Source organism: Pan troglodytes, chromosome 12 (assembly GCF_028858775.2).
Source record: "Pan troglodytes isolate AG18354 chromosome 12, NHGRI_mPanTro3-v2.0_pri, whole genome shotgun sequence".
In the NCBI taxonomy this organism is placed as follows: domain Eukaryota; kingdom Metazoa; phylum Chordata; class Mammalia; order Primates; family Hominidae; genus Pan; species Pan troglodytes.
The window spans coordinates 83,001,583-83,027,324 of record NC_072410.2 but is presented as its reverse complement, the minus strand read 5'-3'; the positions used below and the strand labels follow the sequence as shown (position 1 = coordinate 83,027,324).

General features: G+C 36.3%; 1 protein-coding gene across 5 annotated transcripts in view; it reads right to left on the bottom strand.

The window, feature by feature from the left end:
• THUMPD2 (THUMP domain containing 2) overlaps window positions 1-25,343 on the bottom strand; it is a 42,648-nt gene extending 17,305 nt beyond the window's left edge. Inside the window, exons 1-9 of one of the 5 annotated variants that reach the window (XM_063789946.1) lie at window positions 25,124-25,287; window positions 17,563-17,698; window positions 15,767-16,176; window positions 14,961-15,153; window positions 14,484-14,561; window positions 12,429-12,481; window positions 7,705-7,792; window positions 2,283-2,354; window positions 1,681-1,795 (exon numbers count right to left, since the gene is read on the bottom strand). In XM_063789946.1, the coding sequence (XP_063646016.1) occupies window positions 1,681-1,795; window positions 2,283-2,354; window positions 7,705-7,792; window positions 12,429-12,481; window positions 14,484-14,531 (376 nt within the window). In that variant the 5' untranslated portion in view covers window positions 14,532-14,561; window positions 14,961-15,153; window positions 15,767-16,176; window positions 17,563-17,698; window positions 25,124-25,287. Of the gene's footprint in view, window positions 1-1,680; window positions 1,796-2,282; window positions 2,355-7,704; window positions 7,793-12,428; window positions 12,482-14,483; window positions 14,562-14,960; window positions 15,154-15,766; window positions 16,177-17,562; window positions 17,699-25,123 lie in introns of all 5 variants that reach the window. The other 4 variants (XM_063789947.1, XM_515428.8, XM_009442376.4 and 1 more) reach the window with 4 other exon arrangements.
• Between the last annotated feature and the right edge of the window lie 399 nt (window positions 25,344-25,742).

Sequence of the window (25,742 nt, the reverse complement as noted above, 5' to 3'; positions counted from 1 at the left end):
TGATCCACCATCGGTCTTCCCCATCTCAGTAACGACAACTCCATCCTCTAGCTGCTCAAGCCAGAAAGCTTAGAATGTTCTCTCTCTCATAGTCCACATCCAATCTGACAACAAATTCTGTTGGCTCTGTCTGCCAGATGTATATCTGACCTTCTCTCGACATCTCCTTGAATACCATCTTGGGCCAGGCCACTGTCATTTCTTACCTGGATTATAACTAGAGTTGCAACAGTCTCTTAACTAGTCTCTCTGTTTCTGTCCTTCCCTCACTAAAGTCTAAGAGGAATCCTTTCAAAACTAAGATTTATGCAGTTACCTGGTACCACAGAGAACCTTTAAAAAGCACACACACACAAACAGTGGAGCACTTCTGACTGTTTTTTAAATGAAATCTTTTAGAAAATGCCCCCTAAAGTGAAAATACATAAAAGTGAAGCTGGGAGTGCAACAGAGGTCCAATGGCCAACTCAGTACTCCCTCCTTCATGCCTACAAGGTGCTTTGGAGAATGTAAAAGGATTGAAAACTCACTGCTCTGGAACAATTTATGAACCAATTTCAGTTTTCTTAAAGGTTTCAAAGAAATAGCATTCTTAAAGAAATTAGGGATCATGAAAGCTTGCAGTCTAGTCACCCCTTAGTTTGCTCTACAAACTTGTGTCTCCTGCACAGAGTCCTATTAAAAACCTTGGCAGAAAGGCTTAAAAATAAAAGTCACTGGCAGCAAACAACTATGAGATCTCAATCAACAAGACAATTTCTTCTTTGGGGATGCTTTATTATGCTTTTATGCAAGTTATCCTAGTATTTTCTTCTGTTGATACTCATCTTTACTACTTTTCTACTACAATAAAATTTCTTAAACATATTTTATTCCTCCTGCTTATAGGTCTGATACTGGGACCTATCTACTACCTATCACTGTCAACAGAATACAATGTTCTTACCTGGGAATTAAATTCACTCATTATTTAAGGGAGAGACATATACTTGGGGAATAAGAAAAAAACAAGGAATAGTTTTTAAAAATTGTCTAAACGCCAGGGATCTCAGGAAAATATTATTTTGATTGGCCTCAGTAGACTTGATTCCTAGTTATGTGTGTCACTGCTGATTCCCCTTCATTAAACAGGGTACTGTTTTCCCTCTACCTCACAGGGTGGCCAACTGTCCTGGTTTACTCCAGACTTTGCTGATTTTAGCACTAAAAGTCCTGGTTTAGCAAATTGGGATGGGTGGTTAGCTTACTCCTGTGTATCTCACGGATACTGTCTAATGTGAGGCAAGACAGGAAGATAATTCAGAACATTTCATATTATTTATTCAAAAGAAATTCAAAGAATTATTATTACACTGCTTTCTTTATGGCTATATTAAATGATCACTGGTTCTGATACGAGAAATGGTTCAGATGCAACACTTTTTTTTTTCTTTTTTTAACAAACACATTTTAAGAAGTCATGCTTTACATGCTTACGAAAACTATAGAATTGTTGCTTCCCAATTATGAACCCTTTGAAAATAAAAAGGTTAGACTATTAGAAGTAAACTGAGTATTAGTCCCACAGATATATTAAAGGGTAAAACCAACCTTTACATAGTGAGACTTGTTTTATATTATGATTCTAAATATATTTACATTGTTCATTTTCTCAATTGTTTTGCATTTTTAGTATCTTACCTATAACAGAGATTTTAAGTAATTCAATTTTATCCTCAAGGCCTGCAGCTTTCAGATTGTCCCAAGTACCTAGTAACTGTGAGTCGCTGACATCAGCACCTACATAATACACATCCTATGGGGAAATAAATAATATATTAAGCATAAATAAAATTATTACATATTTCATGTAGTTAAGAAAATCGACTTGCACTTTCTCAAATGGCAAGTGAAATTAGTAGATTTTAAATTCAGGTCAAAACACATTTAGGGTATTCTTTTAAAATGATAGTAGCAAAAAATGTAAAGTTTTTGTTAAAATTTTAAAAATCTGTTAACATTTACAATGACAAGTGTCTAAAGAATTTGAGGATTAGTATAATCTAGGTCATGACTAATGATTAGAATTCTCTCATATTTTCCTAAATTTATCATAGTATTTAAAGAAACAACATAGCAATTTCATTAGTCCCTCATAATCTATTTTGAGTATAGGGAATAATAACTCATATAATTAAAAATAATCCCCAAATAGACATTCTACTTGTAAATAATTGGTGATTATACTACATATACTGATTAAAGTAGATAAATTGCTTGCTTTACCAAACTTTAGAACTTACTGGCCATTCTTTAGCAGCTTCCAAAAGTATTGTTCCAAGTCCACACATTGGATCTAAAACAAATGCACCAGCCTGCAGACAGAAATATTAATTTGGTATTATTAAGACGACCATAGTACGTACTATAAAAGAAACGTAAAACTTGAGGAATCAATATTTCAAGAGGAAAGATTACATTTTAAAGGGGTGGTGGCTGAAGGGACAGATGGGTTCAGGGGAGGGTTTTTATTTTTTTAAGTTGAAAGATATTTCAGCAGGTGTATATGCTGATGGGGATGACCCAGTAGAAGGAAAAATCCCTAAGTCTACAAGAGGGAATGGAATCCGGCACACAAGTATTAGTGTGGAACAAGGACAGCTGCCTCATTGTAATGACAATAAGGCAGAGTATGTGGGCATAGATTCTGGTATGCTGGTAGACTTGGTGAGGAGTACATGCAGAAGTTCTCTTCGGATTCTATTATTTAAGTCAGATAAGAAGGAAGAGAGCTTGAGAATGGCGTGAACCTGGGAGGCAGAGCTTGCAATGAGCAGAGATCGCGCCCCTGCACTCCAGCCTGGGCGACAGAGCGAGACTCCGTCTCAAAAAAAAAAAAAAAAAAAAAGGCAAGGAAATGACTATAATGATCGAACTTTTAAAAATACAAGCTGTGAAGGAGGGATGAGCACAGGTGGTGAGGAACAGGGGTCTGGTCAAATGACGGGAGGGCCCCGTGGGGTTAAAGATTTGTGTTTGGGTAGCAAAGGAAGTGAACAGGAAAGAGGAGGTGGTTAAGAACAAGATTCCTGAATACAAATTATCAATACCAAGCCGATGCCACACGTAAATTCAAGCTTTGGCTTGACAATTATACGGTAACAATCACAAGAAGACAAGCATCTGTGGTGCGGAGGCAAGCAGGCTAACTAGAAGTTGACATGCTAAGAAAGTGAAACTGTTCTTTCTTAGTTAATGGTCTTTCTCTGGAGGTCTGTTACTCTGAGTATAATATTTCCATGAGACTTAGTAAATGCAAGCTAAAATGTAATAATAATAATAATAAATTGTATTGGAGAAAAAAGAAACTGAGATTTTTGGAAGAGATACCCTTCTGGGTATGACAAGGTCTAGGATGTGACTACAGCAGATGAATAGGGAAGCCAAGAAATGAAGAGGCAGGTTACTGAGTGGTTACAGAGACCAAAGAATCATGACGGGATAATGGTCTGTACTCTTACAGGAATGAGAGGGAGAGAACTCTGACTGGGGTGATCTGATGGCATGTGCTTCAAAGGCACTATGAGGTTCTGGGCAGACGGAAGAAAACAATTGTCTAGAAGGGGCAAGGAGGAGCAAGCAGGAACGTACCCCACTGTCAGGCCCAGTGGTGCTCGAGATAGGGGAGAAAAGACATCCACCACTTGATATGTCTACAGAGGAAGCAGAGTCCTCAGTGCACAGCCAGGTTTCAGTCAGAGCCATATGGTACCTAATGGAAAGAAACAAAATGTTCTTCAAGAGACAGAAGCCTTCCCCTGGTACTAAATTTTAAAGAGAATATCACACAAATCCCCCATGAAGGGGCAGTAAGGAGCAGAAGGAAAAATTTAAATGCAAATTTTGTTGAAAATTGTTAATAGCATGAGAACCCATTTTTATTAGGATCTCAAATGTGCCATACACTGTGCTCCTTCTCTCCCGTGGTCTGTGTTCAATGACGTAATCTGACCTGAAGTATCTTTAGATAGCTTTATTTTACCTTAGGACCTTTTCTTGCCATAACACTTGTAGACACAGGCTGAGGTAGAGATGTATTTCTGTATACTTACAACAACAATTAAGATTTATAGAACTTGATTTTCCTTGTTATGATATGTAGGAAGGAGAACAGTTTATAGTAAACATGATAAATAACAAACATCCCATTTTTAAATTTCATTTTTAGTGGCACTGGCCTTACCCAAGGCTGAGCTGTCTGTGTACTGCTCTGGGTACCAAGCTCCAAAGAGGCAAACGGATCAGGTTGGATACTGGGGTCACTTAGACTGTGGGTCACTACCACATTCCTTCCAAAAGAACTCTACTATGCCATTTCCTAGGTTCTTTAACAGACCTCCTTTGCCAGTGGTCACATTTAGAGAGACATTTCTTACTTTTTGTAGTCCCAGGGCAAATACACAGTAAGGAAAAGTTTTATCAAGCATTATCTTTGTATATTTTTGATCATTTACTTTTGACTTTTCTGAAAAACATGTTTATATTAAAACAAAGGTAACATTTCAAATGTGTAGGTGATTATATAAATTTATATTTAAATACAAACTCTGGTGAAACCACTGGCAGTTTGGGAAAAAATTAACCATACCTCTTTCTTTATACTAAAAAAATCTGAACTAAAGATTTAAATCAAACAAAAAAAAGAAAATCATGGGTTCTGGGTACCTGGTAATCTGAAAGAGGCTCCCTCCTCCACTCTCAACTCTAAGCTTTTTGCTTCTGCTGAGCCAAGTGATGCTCAGACCTAGAGGCAACTGGCGCTAAGAGAAGCCCTAGGCTCTGTCACAGTCCCAGAAAAAGGAACATGTGTGGGGCCTCCCTGCTGTGGGTTGGGTAGTGATTAGAGAACAGCAGTGGAACCCAGAGGGGAGAATCAGTGGAACTAGGGAAGAGCTTGGTCTTCAGAGATCTATGGACTCAAAGAGAGGTCAGTGAATAGAGAAGTTTCCTCCAGGTATCTCAGCAGGACTGACAGATTCTCTTTACACTGCTGAGCCTGGGGTGCCAGAGATCCATTTGCCTTTTACCATCTATAGGATTCTGGCCATTTAAAATACTTAACAGTCACATTTTAGCCCTAGTGAGCTAAAACAAAACACACAAACAAACAAAAACCAATGGCACATCTAAAAAAAAAAAAAGGAGGAGGTCCCTCAGTAGTTTTAGAGTAAATAGGCAGAATAATCGGAACACACACCTAGTAAAACAGAATTACTAATTACTGGAGAACACAGATCAATATTTGAATAAAAGAAGAGCTTTCAGAGATATTCAAATGTGACACACATACCTTTTGAAGCTAAAAAGTCAGGATTTTTTTAAGCTAAAAATATAAATAAATTAAAATAGAGCATGTCTCTGTGACTCTTGTAATTTGGAAGATAATGTTCAAGAATAACTCAAAATGCAGGGCCAAAATATAAAGAGATGGAAATCATGTCAAAAGGATAGGAGACTTGGAGGATAGAGCCAGGAAGCTTAACATGCTCATAATAGGAATTTCAGAAGTAGGAAAAAGAGAGTAGTTTAAAGTTAAATTCACTAAATAGTTGAGGCAATAATTAAATAATGGAAGAAAAAGTGCTTAGGCCGGAGAAGTAAAAATAAATAATAATTTTTATAATTATATATTTGAAATAGTAATTATAGTTCTAGTTATTAACTATAATTTTGGTATAATTATTTATTATTACCAAAATGGCAGCTAATACTTAGACACTTTCTGTATGTTAGGCACTGTTCTAATCATTTTATTAATGCTAATTCATTTAATCTTGTCATGATCCCATGAGATATTACTACTCTTTTCATCTTGCAAATGAGAAACTGAGGCACAAAGATCTTAAGTATTCTGCCCAAAGCTTCCCACCCAGAAAGTGATGGCCAGAATCTAAGACTCAACAAGGTCTGGGCTAAATAGAAAAGACATATACATAAGCATGTTCTGGTGACATTCCTGGGCTTTAAGATTAAAGAGAAACACCTTACAAGTTTCCAAAAAGAAGGAACAAAGTAGTTATAAAGGAAAAGAAAAATCCCACTGGCATGGTCTGCTCATCTGTGTCACCGGAAGCTAAATGACAATGGAACAGCATCTACAGACCTCTGAGAGAAAAGAACTGCAATTCAGGAATCCTATACCCAGCCAAGATAGAGATACCCAGGATAACAGGAAGAAATTTGAAGATACAAAGAATTCAGACAGTATATCGTTTAAATACCACATTTGAGGAAAATACCTAAGACAAGACTTTACCCAAGCAACAAGTAAACCAGAGCAGAGGCCTCAAACAGGGCAAGACAAAGAGAAGAAGAGAAATGGCAAGAAGCAACACACCTTGTAATGTATCTTTGTGTGTGTGTATATAAAAATATGTGTGTATTACGTGGAATTCTATCTAATGATTAAGAATAGGCTGTGTAAGTGCTAAGAACTTTTGAAACCCAAGAGCATACTCAAGCAAAGTTCTGGTACATAATAAATAATTTAGCTTCTCCAGTAGTTGGGGCTTGGGAGAGAAAGGGGTAAAAATGTTCAAAGGTCTCACTGTAGAGAGGAGAAGAGAAAAAAGTACTCTAAAGGTCTCATCTTATGACAGGGAAGAGGGGGAAGTTGGGGAAAATTGGAGTGCCTTGGTAAAAACAGTGTGTCTTGGCAGAGGGAGTAGTTGATGTTCTGTTTTAAATTAAGAGTAGAGTCATATATATTTAGTTAAGAGAGCTGGGAAAAGGACTGTAATGGAATAGAACAGTGAAGTAAAATCTCTAACCACAAAGAGAACAATGAAATGATTAGCAAGTAACTTGGTCAAACTAGCGAAAATAAGAGAAGGAAACAAAGTGTGAGAAGTTATGAACAGAATAAAAACAGGAAGAATATAATCAAGTCTATCTGTCACAACATTTACTGAATTCTCTCACTGAAAGAGAGACCATCAGAGTGGAGTAAAAATAGCTATGTGTTTGTAAAAAATATGTAAAGTTGAAAAAAAAGCAGTGGCAAAGAAATATTAGGCTGATGCAAACAAAAAGGAGTGAAAATATTAGTAAGACAGTGAGACTTAAATTTAAACTTAACCAAGATAAAGAGGACTTAAGTAACAAAAAGGCACACTTCACAATGATGTATTGATAGTCATGAACATGTATATACCAAGCCACATGACAGCTGAATAATTCAACAACTCATAAAAATGCAAAAACTTAAAAAAATACAATATAATGAGATTTCAAAAACTTCTTTCAAAATGGAGCAGTGAAACACACAGTAAGTAAAAATAATGGAGAACACTTCTTCACTAGAAGATAAAGTCATCTTATGTCCATAGAACATTTACAAAAATTGACCAAGATCTTGGTCACAGATCTTGAATAGGAGGTTTTACAGGCCACATTTTCTAACTGTGACACAAAACATTAGAAATAATGAAATGTAGCTAACTTTTGACTCAGCTTTTTCAGAGCCAAAATACTCTCAGAAGTTCAATAATATATAAAAGCATTACTGCAGCAGTTTGTAAGTACAATGGCAAAAAGAAAAGAAGTTAAAGAAAAAGCGTCAAGAAAAGAAAAAGCAAGTAACATAAATATCCATCAATAAGAGACTGTATAAGTTAATTATGAAAAGAACCTTGCTATTAACAGGAAAGAAAACATTTTTCTTACCTTAATGTCAGCCAGAGATGCCATTGCCCACGCTATTGTAGATCGCAGTCCAGCTGTCTTGATGTAAGCTCTGCTGGCTAGGGAAACCCTACAAAGGAAAGAATCTGATTATATATTATTACACATTGAGCAACAAGATATAAAAATGATTTACCTGTCCAAATCTGAGAATCATTTAAACATATTCATCCAACATACACTAAAGTATTCCCTAAGTTAGACAATGTTTCAGTCTTATTACAAAAATTACTTCTCTAATGGGCACCTTGTCTACCCAGCCAGTGTTGAATTTCAGAAAGGTAAATTTTTAGACAACTGAAATTTACACTCTCATGTATTTAATATATAAAAATGTAATTACACATGAGGAAAATCTTTCTTATACTTCCCTGTCTTCCCATACAGAGTAGACCTTTTTTTGCTATTTGAAGTCATGAAGGGGAATGTACTATTTTGTGATATAAATGTAGTATGGGAAGTAGAACTGAAGGGTTGCTAACCCCTAAAATCTGTTTTCTATAAAAAGTCCCTTTTGTAGGTTTGTTTTTTGGTTATTTGCATCTTTCCCAAAAGATGAAATGAAGCATGACATTGCATTGTCTAAAATAATTTACTGGATGATGGGCCAAAGCAGACATCTCCCAAATGAGTTCACTGGTCTCCAAAAAGCATCACTTCACACTTTATCCTCCACCTCATCAATGCCGCTATCACATCAATGTTTCCAGATTTGATAGAAATTTTCAAAATGTCATCTATTATTTCTGTCTTTCTAATGCAATGAACAAGCAGAATCTCCTTGGAAATTACAACTTTCCAAGCTTTTCTAGTTCACTTCTACAATTTGTTGGTAAGGTATGAAGACATGATGTTAAGAATTTGTGCTGGTTTGTCTTGGGGTTGGCTTCTTCCAAAACCAGCAAAAGAGGTCTTCTACGAACATTACAGAAAGCCATGATTTTCTTCAAACCCTCCTTAAAGTCGTTCAACAGAATTCTAGGTATGTGAATATTAAACATTTCTTTCTTTCACCATTTTGCTTCTCATCGTTCTTTGACTTTAACTTATCCTGTTTTTGTATTTATTGCAAGCCTCTTAAAATCTTAGAACTAAATGATATACCCCTTTAAAATAAAACAGTGTAATTGTATACTTGCTATTATAATGAAGAAGTTCTACATGGCAAACCCATGGGAGTTTGGCTTTTTAATAAAGTTTTTTCAAGAAACAACAATTCACATTGTAAACAGTACTGTATACATACATTTGGAATCAGGGATGTAAACTGGCAGGTAGAAACACTATAAAATATTTTGGCCAGTGAATTTTGCTTCTACAGGGTAAGCTTAGCAATTATCTTGCTATAAAACAGTTTGCACTCTAGATACCAAAGTTATAAAACACAGTTTGCATTCTAGACGCCAAAACTATAAAACAGAGTTTGCATTCTAGATACCAAAAAGGGAGACGCAGTATGGGAAACCAGCTTTGTCCATTTATATGAAAAAATGCTCTTCTAAGCAGCAGGAATTTATATGGAACCTTTCAAAGTTTCAAAAACTATGTATATATTTCTGCTAATAGAAGTTTTTGTGGGACATAATTCTATTAATATTTGACAAAAGTGAATGTTCACATTTTGCTTAAACCTGGGCAAAATTATCTCATTACTTCAACAAAAGGGCCCCATTATATCAGTATAACAAAATTATTCAGAAGAAGGCACGTTCAGAAATAAACTCCTTGAAAATAAAAATAATGCTTTACTTTCAGAGAATCTAGCTAATGTACACGGTTCAAAAATAAATGTGGTTTTTGATCCTCTTCTCTGCATGTGTGCATTTTTTTCTCTTGTACACCTTGTACCACCAAGACAAAGACGTCCTAATCTATATCTCTAGCCTAGACTTGTTACCTGAACCCCAGATCTTTATCTTCAAATATGTGCTTGAACATTTTTATGTGGAAGATAAGTAGTGCAAAGTCAACAGGTATAAACTGAATACACTATCCTGGATTTCATATATTGATACATTTCTTCATTTTCTTGTTCCACGTACTATCCATATATTGGGTACCATACTCTACCTCTTCAGTCTACACTTGTCACCTGAACTCTAGATCTGTAACTTCAAATATCTACTTGGACATTTTTCACTGAATACACTGTTTTCTTTCCCTACATTTTGTATCTCAGTGACGAATACCAGTATTTACTAATTGTTCAAATCAGAAATCTGAAATTATTCTAGACTCCTTAACTATTTTTTGATTTCATGGCCTTTTTGTTACCTCCAAGAGTTTAAATCCTCTCCTTCTCTCTTTTTATTTCTCTTTCATTTAAAAATATAATTTTCTTGGTAATTTTTTTGAAATCACAAATCTGATCACATCACTCTTCTGCTTCAAATTCTTATTGCTTTAAGGATAACATCCAAGCTGTTTAACATATTTACAAGGCACTTCATGGCTTGTTTCTAATTTTCTACCACTTTCTCTATGTCCCATTTATACTGAAACTACCTGCCATCCCCCATGTAAATCAAACTTCCTTATATATACTTAAACAAGGCACTTCATGGCTTGTTTCTAATTTTCTACCACTTTCTCTATGTCCCAACTACACTGAAACTACCGGCCATCCTCCATGTAAATCAAGCTTCCTTAAACCTTGTGCCTTTGCACAGAGATTCCTTGCCTGTAATACCCCTTCCTTCTCTTCTCCATGTGGCATACCCTTTCTTATTGCTTTCAAGTCTCCTCTTAGGGACAATCCTTTATCTTTCTGCTCACAGGTCCGCAATTAGAGTTAGGTTCTCTTTCCTAACTCTAGTCAAGCATTTATCACAGATCTGTGCTAACACTGGATTGAACTGTTTCAAAAGTTGAAATTTATTCAATGCTTACTGTATCCTAGAAACAGCAGGAAAGATTTTCACGTGGGTTATCTCATTTAATCCCAAGGACGAAGCTATAAAAGTAGGTATTATTATTTTCCTGATTTTATAGCAGAGAAATATGATAACTTGCCCAAACTTGCAGAGTTATAATAATTTGTGGAGAAGATAGAATTCAAGTCCACAGTTCTTATCTGCTATGCTATACTGTAGTAGGTGATGTGTACAGAGTGGCAACAGCTATATACAGTTAATGCTTCATGGGGCTACTGATATCCAAATGGTTTTTTTCTTTAAAGAAAGAAAAACTCAAATATGAACAATGTCTTTAGGAACTTAGGACAAATTTTTTATGTGATCCTTTAACTTCATGGTGCTCTCTACTTTGTTTCATCATTTCAGACTTTCTTCTGTTGTTAGGGTCACCAGGTTGCAGTTTCTGTTATCCACTGTCACTTCTCTTGTCCAGTGCTATCTGTTGTGCAAGTCTTCATGTCTCCCTTTTCATGTCCCAGTAAATTGTTCTTTTTAGCCAACACTCATCACTGAGACTGCTTCCTTCCTACACTGAGGTAGTCAAACTGACTAAACACAGAGCATCTATTGTAACCTCATTTTCAACTAGTGCTCATTCAAGGTCTCAGTCTTAATTTTCAGATACATATCTTTTATTTGTAAACTTCAAGGTACACTATCAATTATTATTTGAAATGCCATGGCATGACGTCTTGAATGTTTCTAGCAAGCATTAAAATAATTTTAAATAATCAAATACCTTTTAAAAAACATTAATATAAAGTTATATTAGTTAAATAAGGAGCACAAAATTAAGCATTTTTATATATAATAATTTAAAAATGAGTTATTTTATTTGGTGGTAAGAATCTAATTAATACCACACTCAGCACTGCTAGGGGTGAGATACTCTTCCTAAATTTTTTTGTTTTTTTGAGACAGAGTCTCACTCTGTCACCCACGCTGGAGTGCAATGGCATGATTCTGGCTCACGGCCACCTCCGCCTCCTGGGTTCAAGTGATTCTCCTGCCTCAGCCTCCTGAGTAGCTGGAATTACAGGTGCCTGCCACCATACCCAGTTAATTTTTGTATTTTTGGTAGAGACGGGACTTCACCATGTTGGTCAGGCTGGTCTTGAACTTCTGACCTCGTGATCTGCCTGCCTCGGCGTCCCAAAGTGCTGGGATTATAGGTGTGAGCCACCGCGCCCGGTCCCTAAGTAAATTTTTTAGATACTTAGGCTCACTTTTTGGGGGTCAAAGTATTAAAAAAAAATTAACTACTTTATAAATTTAAAAAATATACATTTTATATTTTACTTGTTTTGCTAGTGTTTCCTACTTTTGTCTTGGTGATCATCAATAATTATACTTAATATAACTGCTGAAATATGTCCACCTTTTAGTTTTCTCCACCCTTTCTGTCTTTAAAATTGTCAAAGAATTTAAAAAAACCATATAGGCAAAACTGTTCAAATTAAAGGCACTGGAGTAGGGCAGCCTAGAAGCCTTTTAGGTATAGGTATAGGGCTGTGAAAACCATTTAATAATAGAACTAGATATAATTTTCAGTATTAATCATGGAATCAGTAGATTACCATGACCAAATATTTCCCAGCTCTAACTGGTCAGTTCAAATCATATCCACTAAGTTCCATGAAAATACTTTATTGTCTTAAGCAAAGAATTCAAATGCTTTGCCTTTAGCCTTCTCTGTTATATGAATGCTTCATTCATGCTGTAAATAAAAAACACAAGTTCTTAATTTAACCATCTGTCTTATGGGACAAACCTGAAGCTTAGAATATCTACCTGAACACAGGAATCCCCACCACAGAGTAAATGTCATTTAGATGTATAAAGATCTGAAAGAACAAACACAGAAGTTAGAATGGAACAAGAAACTTCATTACCAAAGTACTGACAATTTGAAATTTCCATTTTAAACTTACATGATCTATGTTTTAAAAAGAAACTCCAAGGCCTTATTCATCATATCTAGAAAAATGTTCTATAATCTTTTTTTTTTCTTAAGCAGAAGGAAACTAAATTTTAAGTACATTTCATAGAAAAATTCTGAGGTCAATTTATTATATAGGAGAGTCATGTTACAAAGAACTCAAAACCAACTTTCTTCCTAGAGATTCTAGGAATTATCATAACTGGACCACACTTTTCAGTATTTCGCGTTGAGAAGATTTTCTAAATCCACCCTAATTTTAACCTCAAATAGGATGCGAGGCCACACAGGACTATCAGAGGCTGCAAATACTTTCAGGGTAACAGAAAACTTTGTTTAGGCCAAATATATGGCAGCAAGGGTGCTGTTTTCTCTATAAGTTTCTGTCTTTCTTTATTTTCTTTCTTCTGTTAGGCCATGAAGAGTATTTAAGTGCCCCACATTATAATTAGTAGCCAACATAAATTTTAAAAGCTAGAATCTTACTTTTGTAGCCTGATAAGGTTTACAGAATATTTTAAATGCTGTTATGAACCTCAAGAATATCTGGTCCCTGATACTCTCACCCCAAGATAACTTTAAATATTAACAGCTTAATCAGAATTATTCCAATATTGATCAATTTCATCAAGAAAAGACTTACCTGGAGTGATTCCATTTGGTCAATTTAATTACCTGATTAACTGATACATCACAGCTAAACTTCCCAATTTTACATATTATGCATTTTAGCAAAATTATTTATTAGAATTGTTTTCTATTGACAATTTATTCTAAAGATACGACATGTTCATATATCAAATGTTATTAAGAATAGCCTCTCCCACTATAAATGTTTTCCTATCAATTTTGCAGAAGGAAATTTGTTGAGATTTGATTCCTCTGTCAATTTTTTAGTCACAAATTTTACTACATGTGATTTTTGTGTTGCCAAGTTTGTGTTAATTATTTCTATCCATAATAGCTATTATTAATTGCATTAAATGGCTGATAGGAATTGAATTTGCTATATTTATTTGTGAGATAATCTATGAGAAAAACAATTCTGAGACAACGAGATGGACTCAGGGAGATGGGGACGAGAAAGCCAGAGAGAAGATGATTAAGAATTGGAAAGGGGCAGATAAGAGAATGATACTCGTATGTCAAAACATTCTTGGGATCAAAACATTTAGTATGACAAACAATAAAAAATATATACCAGGTATTATTTTTTTAAAGTGACAAATGTCAGACAAGCGCAAATCTAAAAATAAAACAACACACAATGTTCTGATTTATTTGGCCAGTTATTACTCCATTTAAGCCTACATAACAAGTAATAAATAAATTTATGAATTAATGAATCATGAAAATGATTGGTTATATGTCAACTTTATAAGATGGCTTTCAAAAAATAGCAAAGAATATTTTTTGTTTCCCCATACAAATACTTGTTTGTTCCAATTAAAAATACTGTAACCTTATTAATTTTGGAAAATAAAAACATAATCCCATACCCATAACAAAGCCACTATTAACATACTATTGAATTTTGTGTAGGACTTTGTTGTTATCCATTTTTTTAATATTAGCTAAAATTTTTAAAATCACAGATTGTGTGTATTATAGAGACTATAGAGAACATCGCTGTAACCTCATAATAAATGTTTTTTTCTTCAACTGTGACCAGACAACTCCATTCCAAAAAATCTTTTTTTGGAGTTTGCATAAGACATTTTCTCAGTGAAAACTGCTAGCAAAACTATCTGTACTATTCTACTGCTAAAGATAAAATGGACTGTTGGATCCCTGTAGATACACTTTTTATAACTGTAAAATAAAACGGAAAAGTATGATAAGAATACAGGACACTGTCTTTAAAGAATTAGGTTACAAGTATATAAAATAAAACAAATACTCATTACCTCTAATTGTGGATTCCTCAAGTCTGCTTTCCATCCAAAGTGTTTCATAATAGCAATTCCAATTACTTTTCCTACCTCCTGGAAAAGTAGCAAGTTAAAGAAAAGAATACTAAAAATGAAAATTTTAACTTTAAATGTCAGCAAAACTAACAGAGTAGCCTATAAGAAAATCAAGTCAGGCTATCTGATGGTAATTTAGAGTTCTGATATTAAAATTGTACATGAAAGCATTTTCTATTCAAGGCAGTAAGGCTGTATTTTACCTGCCCTAGCCCCCAGTACACCCCATGGCATTAATGTCTACTCATGCATAATCTCTATTCTTGTAATTTTAGGTATATGAAATAACTAGATTATGACCTGATAAATATGATCATTCTGGGTTTCAGGAAATAGATGCAAGCCGAAAGATTAACTATGTCAGCTACTATAAGCCTATGCGTTTAAAAATTATCAGATTAGTATCATTAGACTCACCCTTTAGGGTTTGACTGATTTTAAGGTTGATAAAGTATTCAGACCAATGGCCTTTAACATCACTGAACTTTGTAAGGGCCAACTGATGAGGTCTGGTGATGACAACAGTTTGTGGTGTTCGCTCTTCTCTACATTGCTGAGACCTCACGTGCATTTGCAATCTAGGTCCTGGTGACAATCCCATGTACAGGACCTGTGCAGAGTAGCCACTGAATAAGCACAAAGCTGAACTGAAGAGAAACCCCAAAAGCTGAGGACTATGGTATCAGGATTTCCAAATACAAAGGACATCTGTAGATTTAAGGAAATTTTTAGGCAGAAAGTATAAGAAAGTCATTACTTGGAATGGCATACCATTCCTCTTAAACATCTGAGGAAAAATTAAAAGGAAAATGTAGTTTTAAAGACATTTAATTCCATAAGAACTAATTGTCTGGGGCTAGTTATTTGTTCTGTGAGAGGTTTGCATCTCATTTTAAATCTAAAGAATAATTAATTCTTTAAAAAATGGGACCCCCAGGCCAGGCACGGTGGCTCCCGCCTGTAATCCCAGCACTTTGGGAGGCCGAGGTGGTTGGATCACTTGAGGTCAGGAATTCCAGACCAGCCTGACCAATATGGTGAAACCCTGTCTCTACTAAAAATACAAAAATTAGCTGGGTGTGGTGACGCACACCTGTGATCCCAGCTACTCAGGAGGCTGAGGCAAGAGAATCACCTGAACCTGGGAGGTGGAGGTTGCAGTGAGCCAGATTGTGCCACTGCATTCCAGCCTGGGCGACAGACTCTTTAGGATGCAAGCATACCTGTGCAGTGAAGGCCTTTCCAATAGTTCCACTGCAGCGACAAGATACTCTGAAAGTCAAGTCATTCTGATTATGAGTATCAATTGCTTTCTCTATGTCATTCTGAAATTCTTCTTCTTGAAACTTTTCGCTTTTAGTGGTAAAATCTCTTTGCTCCAGAGTTTCTTCTTTTATTTGTTTTTCCAGCTGGCAGTCCCTATTCTCTTCTATCTTTTGCATTTGTTCTATTTTTAATTTCTTTGCAATGATTTCATTTTCTCCCACTTTTCTTTTTAGTTGGTTATCATCTCTCTGAGAAAGTTTTTCCTTTTTTGCATCAAGTTCAAGAAGATTTTTCCAAATTGAAATGGCATTCAACCAACTTCCTGGATCTTCATTTATAAGTCTTTGCATTTCATTAAATATTTTTCCTAAATAAGAAAAATCTTGTTGATCCTCTATTGAAGCTTTAAAGACCATCTATTACAATCATCACCCTCAAACTCAATTACCTTTATTTCCTTGAATTAAGTTTTATTAAATTGCTACACGAATAACTTCACTTTCATTTGGAGTTCATATTCCATTTACCGTAAGAATATTGTGCAGAATAAAGTTCATTCTTATATTGCATATATAGCATCCATATTGTGTTAAAATTCCTATAGAATTACCATATAATACCCTAGAAAGATTATTTGTGCTATGGTAATATATGTATCTCTTCAATATATACATAGACCTAGAGTGTTTATCAATCTTTGAAATAATGGTGATCTTCCCTATAAAAATTAAGTTTTTATAAGAAAAAAATAAACTGAAAAACTCAGCTCAGAAACAGAGGAGCTGAATCTTGGGCCTGTTACGTTTTAGCCCACACCATATTAATAAGTATATTATAATGCGTTTCCATAAAGTAACTCACAACCCATTTATAGCTTAGCATACTGCCAGTATGCTCAGCAAAGTTTAATCTCTTCTTGATGAACCACGGTCATCAAGATGATCCAAAATTACTGTATTTCCTTAAAGATGAATGTGTGTAGAGTACTAGGAGGAATTATATCGATCCCACAGTATAATACTTTGGGATTTGCTTTAAAACAATTTTCTCTGCTTGGTCTTGATTTCTTGCCATTTGCATCTTTCTTAAAATAGTTTATTATAGGCTATAAATACACGATCTCTTACGTAATTCAAATTGAAGTTTACAGCAGCATTTAATCCTGCAGTGTCTGACCATGTTTTGCTGCTTTTATCAAGATCCATATGTTGTTTTAGCAGCATATTTATAAAATTTAGAGAGTGGACAAGAAATCTCTTATGCCCCCTTTACCTCTAATGCTTGATAAGTGGGCATAAATTTATCGAAAACATTTAAGGTCCTAGAAATATACATTTTTACTATGCAGTATTTTTCCAATTATATCACACAGTTAAAATTTACAAGGTGATGATTTTCACTGATTTACTATTAAAAGAATGCATTTTGGATTAGTTCATGTTTCTAAATCCAAATAAATGCAACTGACTATATACATCTCTAGAGAAGGTACCTGATCATAATTCTCAAAGAAGAAATGTGGCTTAGGACATTAAAATCTCATTAAAAAGGCAGCACACAGGTTGCAAAGAGATGAAATATTCTACTACAATCAGGTGATAATATTCAGGAAATACAGAAAAATACATAATTAATGATCCCACACATGTCAATGAATATTAAAGTGTAAAATGGCTACATATTATCAAGCAGAAAATGTTGGAGTACAATGTATCATGTGGGTAAAAGCAACATGCATATGAATATGCCATACCTTTACTTACAGAAGAAATAATAAGTGGAAACTGCTTTTTAATCAGCAAAAATAATCTTTCTGCAGATTTTAATTTCTTCAACATATTCAAATCAGAACAGGTGGTGAAAAAAACCTTTCCTGAAATATATTCAACCTAGAAATAGAAAAACAGCTTTTAATGTAGTCCAGTGTCAGTGAAAAAACCATATTTTTTTCCCTCAAGATATAGCATCTAAATTAAAAACAAAAATAACCATTTCTGAAGTATCTACTATTTGTCAGGCTCTGCACTAGGAACACTGAATAAGTATTTTCCTCCTTATCCTTATAACCACCCTCTAAGGTAGATTCGATCACCACCAAAAGTAGACAAAAGAAAGGTATAATGTATTGGACAAATTAGGTGTCTAGCCCAAGATGGATATTTATTGAAGACCTACCTGTAGGCTACCAGGAAGCATAAAACATATATCCTGAATAATAATAGACACACACTGACATACACATTAAAACATAAGATTTATAAGACAATAACTTGAATTAAATCCAGAAGAAAACTAAAAAGTTTTAACATTATAATGCACTGACAAGCTGTAAGTACACTAAGTAGCAATGAATATGAAAGCCGACATTACAAAGAGTCTTGGGAAAGAATCCTGTAAGATTTGAGAAGGATTCTAACAAAAAAACAAGGGGCAGATGCGGAAGTGGGAGTGAAAACCTGGCTGAAGTAAACTGTAAGCAACATTTGCTTTATTATGCTGATTGATAGTGTCAGGTGGATGGATAACGTAGTTTAGGCCAGCTTGACAAATGGTCATGAAATTTTGAGTACCACGAATGGTAATGGTCAACCATTATAGACTTTTGATGAAAACTGTGACAGCACTGAATTAGCTGGCAGAAAAAATTACTCCAGAAGAGGCATAAAGGACTGAGTGTAGAATGTGATGCTAGAGGGAGAAGTAGGTTACTAAGGTAGAAATGATGAGATACTTGGCTGCAGAAACTAGATAATGAATAGAAGCAAGACATATGCATCAAACAGAAACAGGTTTTGGAGACAGGATGGATATGTGGCAAGAGAAGGAAAATGAAAAGAGCACTGACTCACAGGAAGCCTAACATGCTGTGACAAATGGTGCTCAATACCAGTGGAATCTTAACTCTTTTAGGGTCAACCCAACCCTCTTAAGTCCAGGATGGATGTGGGCTTTCTTGGAATTCTCTTTTTAGCAGTGGCCAACAATTGAATAACATGGTTCTAAATAATCTCCTAGAACACAGACACCAGGGAATGTGGGGTTTCCTGTGTGTTAAGGCAGCTACCATCCATGGGTACTTGAACTCCAAGGGTTTTTGCTTGTTTTGGATCTGTCAAGATCTAATTAAGCTCTTGGAATGGTAATTTCTGGGGTTGCTACTCCAGGCTGATGAAAGAGAATCTCTCCTGAGGAAGTGCTAGATTGGCACAGTTAAAACTCAAACAGCTGACAGCAATGCACTGACCAAAATAGATGGAGGAACAGACAATGACATTATGGGAGGAAGCAGGGAATGAAAAGAATGTTTAGGAATCAATATATAAGGGGATAGTGAAGTAACCAAAACCAGAACTTCTGGTTTCTAGAATTTACTTCTTTCTCATTACATAGGTGACATTTTCCCAAAACTAAAGTATATACTTCAAAATGCTTAGAAACTTGAAAACAAAGTTTCAAAAAGTAAATTATCAAAAATTCAGATTTTGTTACCTGACATAAGAATATAGTTGATACTAAAGCCATCATAGAACAATTTAACAGATGAAATACTTTACTAAGATTCTGGGGGAACGAACTAAATATTTTACTGAAAATGTATGATTTTAAGTTTCAAATTCTGTAAACAAGTAAAATGATGCAAACATCTAGACCAGTGACTTTAACCTAAGTAGCCAGTGATCTAGATATTTAGTTACTTATTTGTACAAAGATCTTCTTTTCTTATTCAAACATCAAGGGTAGCATTTTATCCGATGAGCTTTCTCTAACACATACATATATATAAAATATATATTTATATTTAAAAATATATATATATTTATATTTTAAAAATATATATATTTCCCCCTGGGGCAAGTGGTTTCCAAAAAGAACACGACTATTAATTAAGAGGACCCAAAAAGTTTATTTAGAGCATCAAATCATAAGAATAGTATATGTTGGTGCAGTAAAATGCCAAATACATTCTTGAAACCCAAAACTGCAACATTATTCTAAGAATTATACATTCTCAAAACCAAAAGCAGCAACATTATTCTACGAATTATCCTAAGGCCTACATTTCTTTCAGAATAAGCATATTATCAGAAGTACAGCAGGTCCTTGAATAACACTGTTTCGTTCAACATCGTTTCATTATGATATTGATAAGAAAAAATACCAATTCCCAGCCAGGGCTACTGTCCGGGTGAACCATGTCTGCATGGGTTTTCTCTGAGTACCCCAGTTTCCTCTGACATCCCAGAGTGTGCCTGTTAGGTAACTGGTATGTTTACGTGGTCCCAGTGCAAGTAAATGTGGGTGTGTGTGAGTGTGCCGGGCAATGGGATGGCATCCTATGCAGGGCTAGTTCCCGCCTTGTGCCCTGAGCTGCCAAGATAGGATCTGGCCAGTGAAAACCCTGGAATAACTGAACTGGAACAGTTGGATAAATAATTATCTTACTTGTTTTTATCAATCTTTCTTAAATGTATGTATAGATTACATTTATTTCAATGTTTAACATTAGAAGTGTTATTTCAGCGTTTACTATCAGAAGTGTTCTAAATAACCTATTTAGAAGTTTGTGTAATTTTTGTGACCAGAAATATGCTATAGGAACTCTTGTTTATTTCAATTAGCCTATGGTAAAAATGATTTAATTATACATCCTTTTGCTTGAAGTCACAGTTTCCAGGAACCTACGGATGACATTAAATGAGGACTTACTGTAGTTTAATAGATTGTAAAATAGTACTCACTGTGAGAATCAAATAATCCTATCTGTGAATGCACTTAAACAGTTCACTCTTTGTGAAGATAGGTATGATATCTTAAAACAGTAGGGAGAATGAATTTTGGTGCTTATGACTTCAAAAACTGCTGAAGCTACTAATTCTCTTTTTCTTTATTGCTTGTAACTGCTCATATTTAATACAACACTCAGAGAAATAAGGCATTTGGAATATTTCATTCTCATGTTTCTTACCTGAAAATTTATTTATATATACAATCTGTTTTTTCTATCTAGAATGAAATCATAACCAAGTATCTAAAAACAGCTGGTTTTATGTATAACACTCCCGAAGATGAAGTAACAGCCTTTATTAATAACAGCTCTATTATCTGATAGCATATCTAAACAGCATTTTTCCTTTCTTTTAAAATTCATGGATTCAAATTTAACACAAAGATTAAAAGTTCAAATCTAGGCTGAATGTGGTAGCTCATGCCTATAATTCCAGTGCTTTGGGAGGCCAAAGCGGGAGGACTGCTTGAGCCCAGGAGTTTGAGATCAGCCTGGACAACATGGTGAGACCCTGTTGGTACAAAAAGTAAATGAGCTGGGCACAGTGGCATATGCCTGTAGTCCAAGAGGCTACTCAGAAGGGTAAGGTGGGAGGATTGCTTGAGCCGGGGAAATCAAGGTTGCAGTGATCTGTGATCACGCCACTGTTCCCTAGCCTGAGTGACAGAGCCTGATCCTGTCACGATTTTTTTAAAAAGTTTAAATCTATGCAAAAACACATCATGATAAAGGGAGGTGCCAAAGGTCTCCTAATTCTACAGATGCCATTTAGTTACAGAATTAATTTGAAAGTGCTACGTGATGGGTTAAGGTGTTGTTTGAGTTTGTTTTGGTTTATTTTAGAAGAAGGAATTCAAAAATATGTTTCACTTAATTTGTAAAAAGGGCATTCAGCTGGGCATGGTGGCTCATGCCTGTAAACCCAGCACTTTGAGAGGCCAAGGCGGGTGGATCACTTGAAGTCAGGAGTTCAAGACCAGCCTGGCCAATATGTTTAGCAGAAACCCTGTCTCTACTATAGATACAAAAATTAGCTGGGCACCTGTAATCCCAGCTACTTGGGAGGCTGAGGCAGGAGAATCGCTTGAACCCAGGAGGCGGAGGTTGCAGTGAGCCAAGATTGCGCCACTGCACTCCAGCCTGGGCGACAGAGTAACACTATGTCAAAAAAAAAAAAAAAAAAAGAGGCATTCAATCTAAAGGGAATGCAGAAAATCTTTAAGGCAACCTTATGCAATTATTCCATTAAATGAAAATAACTATGGAATAACTTGACTTCCTGCTTAATTCTACCCTATTACCCTCGACTGTGATGCCACCATTAAAAAACAAAAATTTATGTGGCCTATTCAGGACCTGTGTTAATAGTGTTTGATATGTGAGTTTATAAAGATCAATGAATCAACTGACAGGACTCTTCTGGTGAACTGACATTACAGATATCTCTACAACATTCAATTTTATCTTAAAATAACTGTTCCTACTACCAGTCTTACAATAAATAGCAGTACTTAATAATACATTAAACATCATTATAAAGTAAAGCTTAATTTTTCTCAATATATTACTTTCTTCAAAGTAGTCTAAGTGATATGTGTTTGTAGATATGTAAATGAAATATTTAACATCATCCAGGGACTTATGAAGAAATTTGCCATACAACGAGAGGGGAGAAAAAACATCAAACCTGAATCTGACCAAGTTCTAGATACAACTTACAGAATTCCAACTTACAGGAAATACAGAGGATAGAGGAACATGTTAAACTACACCACAGAGACTCAGTATACTATTTTTTTTTTTTTTTTGAGATGGAGTCTCACTCTGTCACCCAGGCTGGAGTGCAGTGGCGCGATCTTGGCTCACTGCAACCTCCGCCTCCAAGGTTCAAGCAATTCTCGTGCCTCAGCCTCCCGAACAGCCGGGACTACAGGTGTACGCCACCACACCTGGATTTTTGTATTTTTAGTAGAGACGGGGTTTCACCATGTTGTCCAGGCTGGTCTCGAACTCCTGACCTCAGGTAATCTGCCTGGCTTGGCCTCCCAAAGTGCTGGGATTACAGGCATGAGCCACTATACCAGGCTGGATTCGGCATACTATTTTGTTTACTTTTGTATATTTTTGAAATTCTCCATGATAAAAAGCTAAAAAGAATACACAGGAAATTTTCCACTGCAAACTGTGTTGGGAGTTCTCTGAGAGGGGAGCATGTTTTCATGTTAAAATGGTAGCACCTGGGCTTATCAGCCACCCTACTAAAAGAAAACCTTTTGGGGCTGGCACCCAGAAATACTCATTTTCAACAAGCTTCCTCAGTGATTCTTATGTTCATGAAAATTGGAAAAACACATTAAAATGAAGTGATTACTTTCTTAAACAATCATTCTTGAATTAATCTGTTTTGTAAATTTACATTTTAGAGTGTTAATTTCCTTGATGCGATCCAAAGTTTCTAACACTCTCTTATCATTGAAAGAATGTTTTAAGTATTCCTGTACAACTCATTGTATGGGAACTAAAATTGAGCACCAACTATTTGTTAGGCAGCATGCTACCTGTGCTATCTTTATTTCAGGGACTGCAGTAATCCTTTAAAGTAGCTGTCATCTCTATTTTACATCCAAGAAAATTGAGGCTCAGAAATTTGAGTAATTTGCCCAAAGTTACAAATCCACTAAAGGAATATATAAGATCTGCACACAGGTCTTTTGATTCTAAAGACCATACATACTCTACCATGGTGTTACAGAAATAAACTACATCCAATGTTCCAGGGAAGATTCCCACGGTAATTTAGCCTAGTGGTAAAGCACATGGGCTTTAAAGCTAGAGAGACTCAGAGACAAGTCCCAATTTTCTCTTTTTTTGGTAAAATATGGAGGTAAAAGTCATGTAAAAGACTCACCATTAAAAAGACTCACATAGGAGTCTTTTGAGGATTAAATCATAACATGCACATAACTTGTCTAACATTTTAAGTGTTTAATAAATGTTAGTTGTCATCGCTGTTATTTCAGGATTGCCTTGAGAGTTCACTTTGTATCAGAGCAACTGGGGTGGAATTTCAGAGATTATTTGTTCAGATCCCATTTCCAGACCTATCTATCTTTCAAACATACAAGAGCAGAATATGGAAATTCCCAAATCTACTGGCATTTAATTACTCTCACTGTCAAAAAGTTTTCCCTGTATTTAATTGAATTTCCTTCCTGGTAATAAAGTTTTCCCCATTTCATTTGTCTTTAGAGAAGATGGAGAACAAGCAGAGAGTCTTTCCTTTTTCTAATAATCCTACATATTAATTGGGCCAAGCTCTCTCTCTCTTTCATACCAAGCACTCTAAGTTAGCATTTAAAAAAAACAAGCCAGCGCACCCCTATGTCATGGTCATATAGTGGGCCTGGTTTGAACATGATTATATACTCATTCTTGATTTCCCAGCTCGGGTTTGAATCCCATCTTTGCGATTTTCTAGTTGCATGACTTGAACAAATTCTCGGACTTACCTGTGCTTCATTTTTCTCATCTGTTAAATGTGGAACACCTACCTTATAGGGCTGTTGTGAAAAGTACGCAAATAAATATAGGGTAAAGATCTAAGAACATGTGCCTGACACATATTAAATGTTCAATAAATGCCAGTAGTTATTATATATTGATGCTTTTTAAGATTAGCTACATTCAATACTCTATTAAATTCTGTGACCCAAAACACAAGTGGCAGGTAGTCTAATAAAACTGACATAATTCTTCATGACTCCAACCTTTCACTGCAGAAACTCCTTTTGTGGGCTTTCCACACTGTAGGAGCTGCCAGGGTGGAGGGGTTAATTTCATTTAGGAAGCTCTCCTTTTCCAAGAGTACATCACTCACAGTGTCCCATACACCCCATCAAGATACCTTTTCTATTATACCTTCATCCCCTACTTTCAAGAAACCAGTTTTCAACATTCTAAAACCTAAACCGATGCTTAAAACCTTGTTCATTTCATAGAAATCAATAACAGATAACTATGAGGCCTGCAAGAGTATATTATTTTTCTGGCTGCTATTTACTGCGTGTTTAAAGTGTACTTTGCATACGCTATATGATTTAATTCTCACAACAATCCTATGTAGTAAAATACAATCACTGTCAAGAAACTAACAAAAAGTCAGGTAACTGAACTTGGAGATTATGTTTGCATTTAAAGAGCGAAGGGTTCTAACTCTGACAGGCCAGATTCTAATTACAGGCACTACTTACTACTTTAAAGAATCCAGGAAATAACTTGCCTCAACACCTCTCTTAAAAACTTGAGCCCTGAGAAGTGAAGAACTGGATTTGCTATACAAGGAAAGAAAGGAATGGTGGCTTCTCTCGGCCGGAGCGGAAGCGCCTGCCAGTCAACCTCGGGGGGCGGCGACCGTCGCGTGGAACACAGAGGGGCGCCAGCGTCGCTTTCCCGCGTCCACGACTGGGGTGGGCAACAGGGCAGGGACAGGGCCGCCCACCTCCCCAGGCGCGCAGCGGGGCCAACTCACCTGCGTGGCCGCCAGCCGCGCCCGCACCTCCCGCATCAGGAAAGGCTCCAGGCCGCGACCCGCAGTGCAGAAGAATCGGGCGCCAGCCTCAGGCCCAGACCCTGGCTCTCCACGCGCCTCCGACATGGCGGCTCAGGCGCGCCCCCGCGGCTTCGGGTCACGTGGCCTCGGGCGCGCGCGGCTCGCTCCTGGAGGCGGCGCGCAGGGGCGTGTGATGCCAAAGGGGAGGGGGAGAGGGGGAGGGGGGAGGGGGAGAGGGGGAGGGAGAGGGAGGGGGGAGGGGGAGAGGGAGGGGGAAGGAGAGGGTGAGAGAGACGGAGAGCCCGGGAGGGTCGCATCAGCCCTCTGTGGCCCATATGGGTCTTCCTGGTTGACCATCTGTCCCCTCCTTGATTAGGCACCAGAATGGGTTAGAATCACAGGTGGAAGGGTTAGAATTGATAATTCAGTCCAGTTGCCTTATTTTGTAGATTGAGGAAATTAATGCCCAGAGAGGTCAAGAGACAGCGAGTTAGCAGCACAGCTGAGGCTGGAGCCTAGATTTCTCCCTATCTAACATAATGCCTTTTCCTCCATTCCTCCCAACTCCGTCCTCTTCCTGTCCTTCATTCCTCTCCTC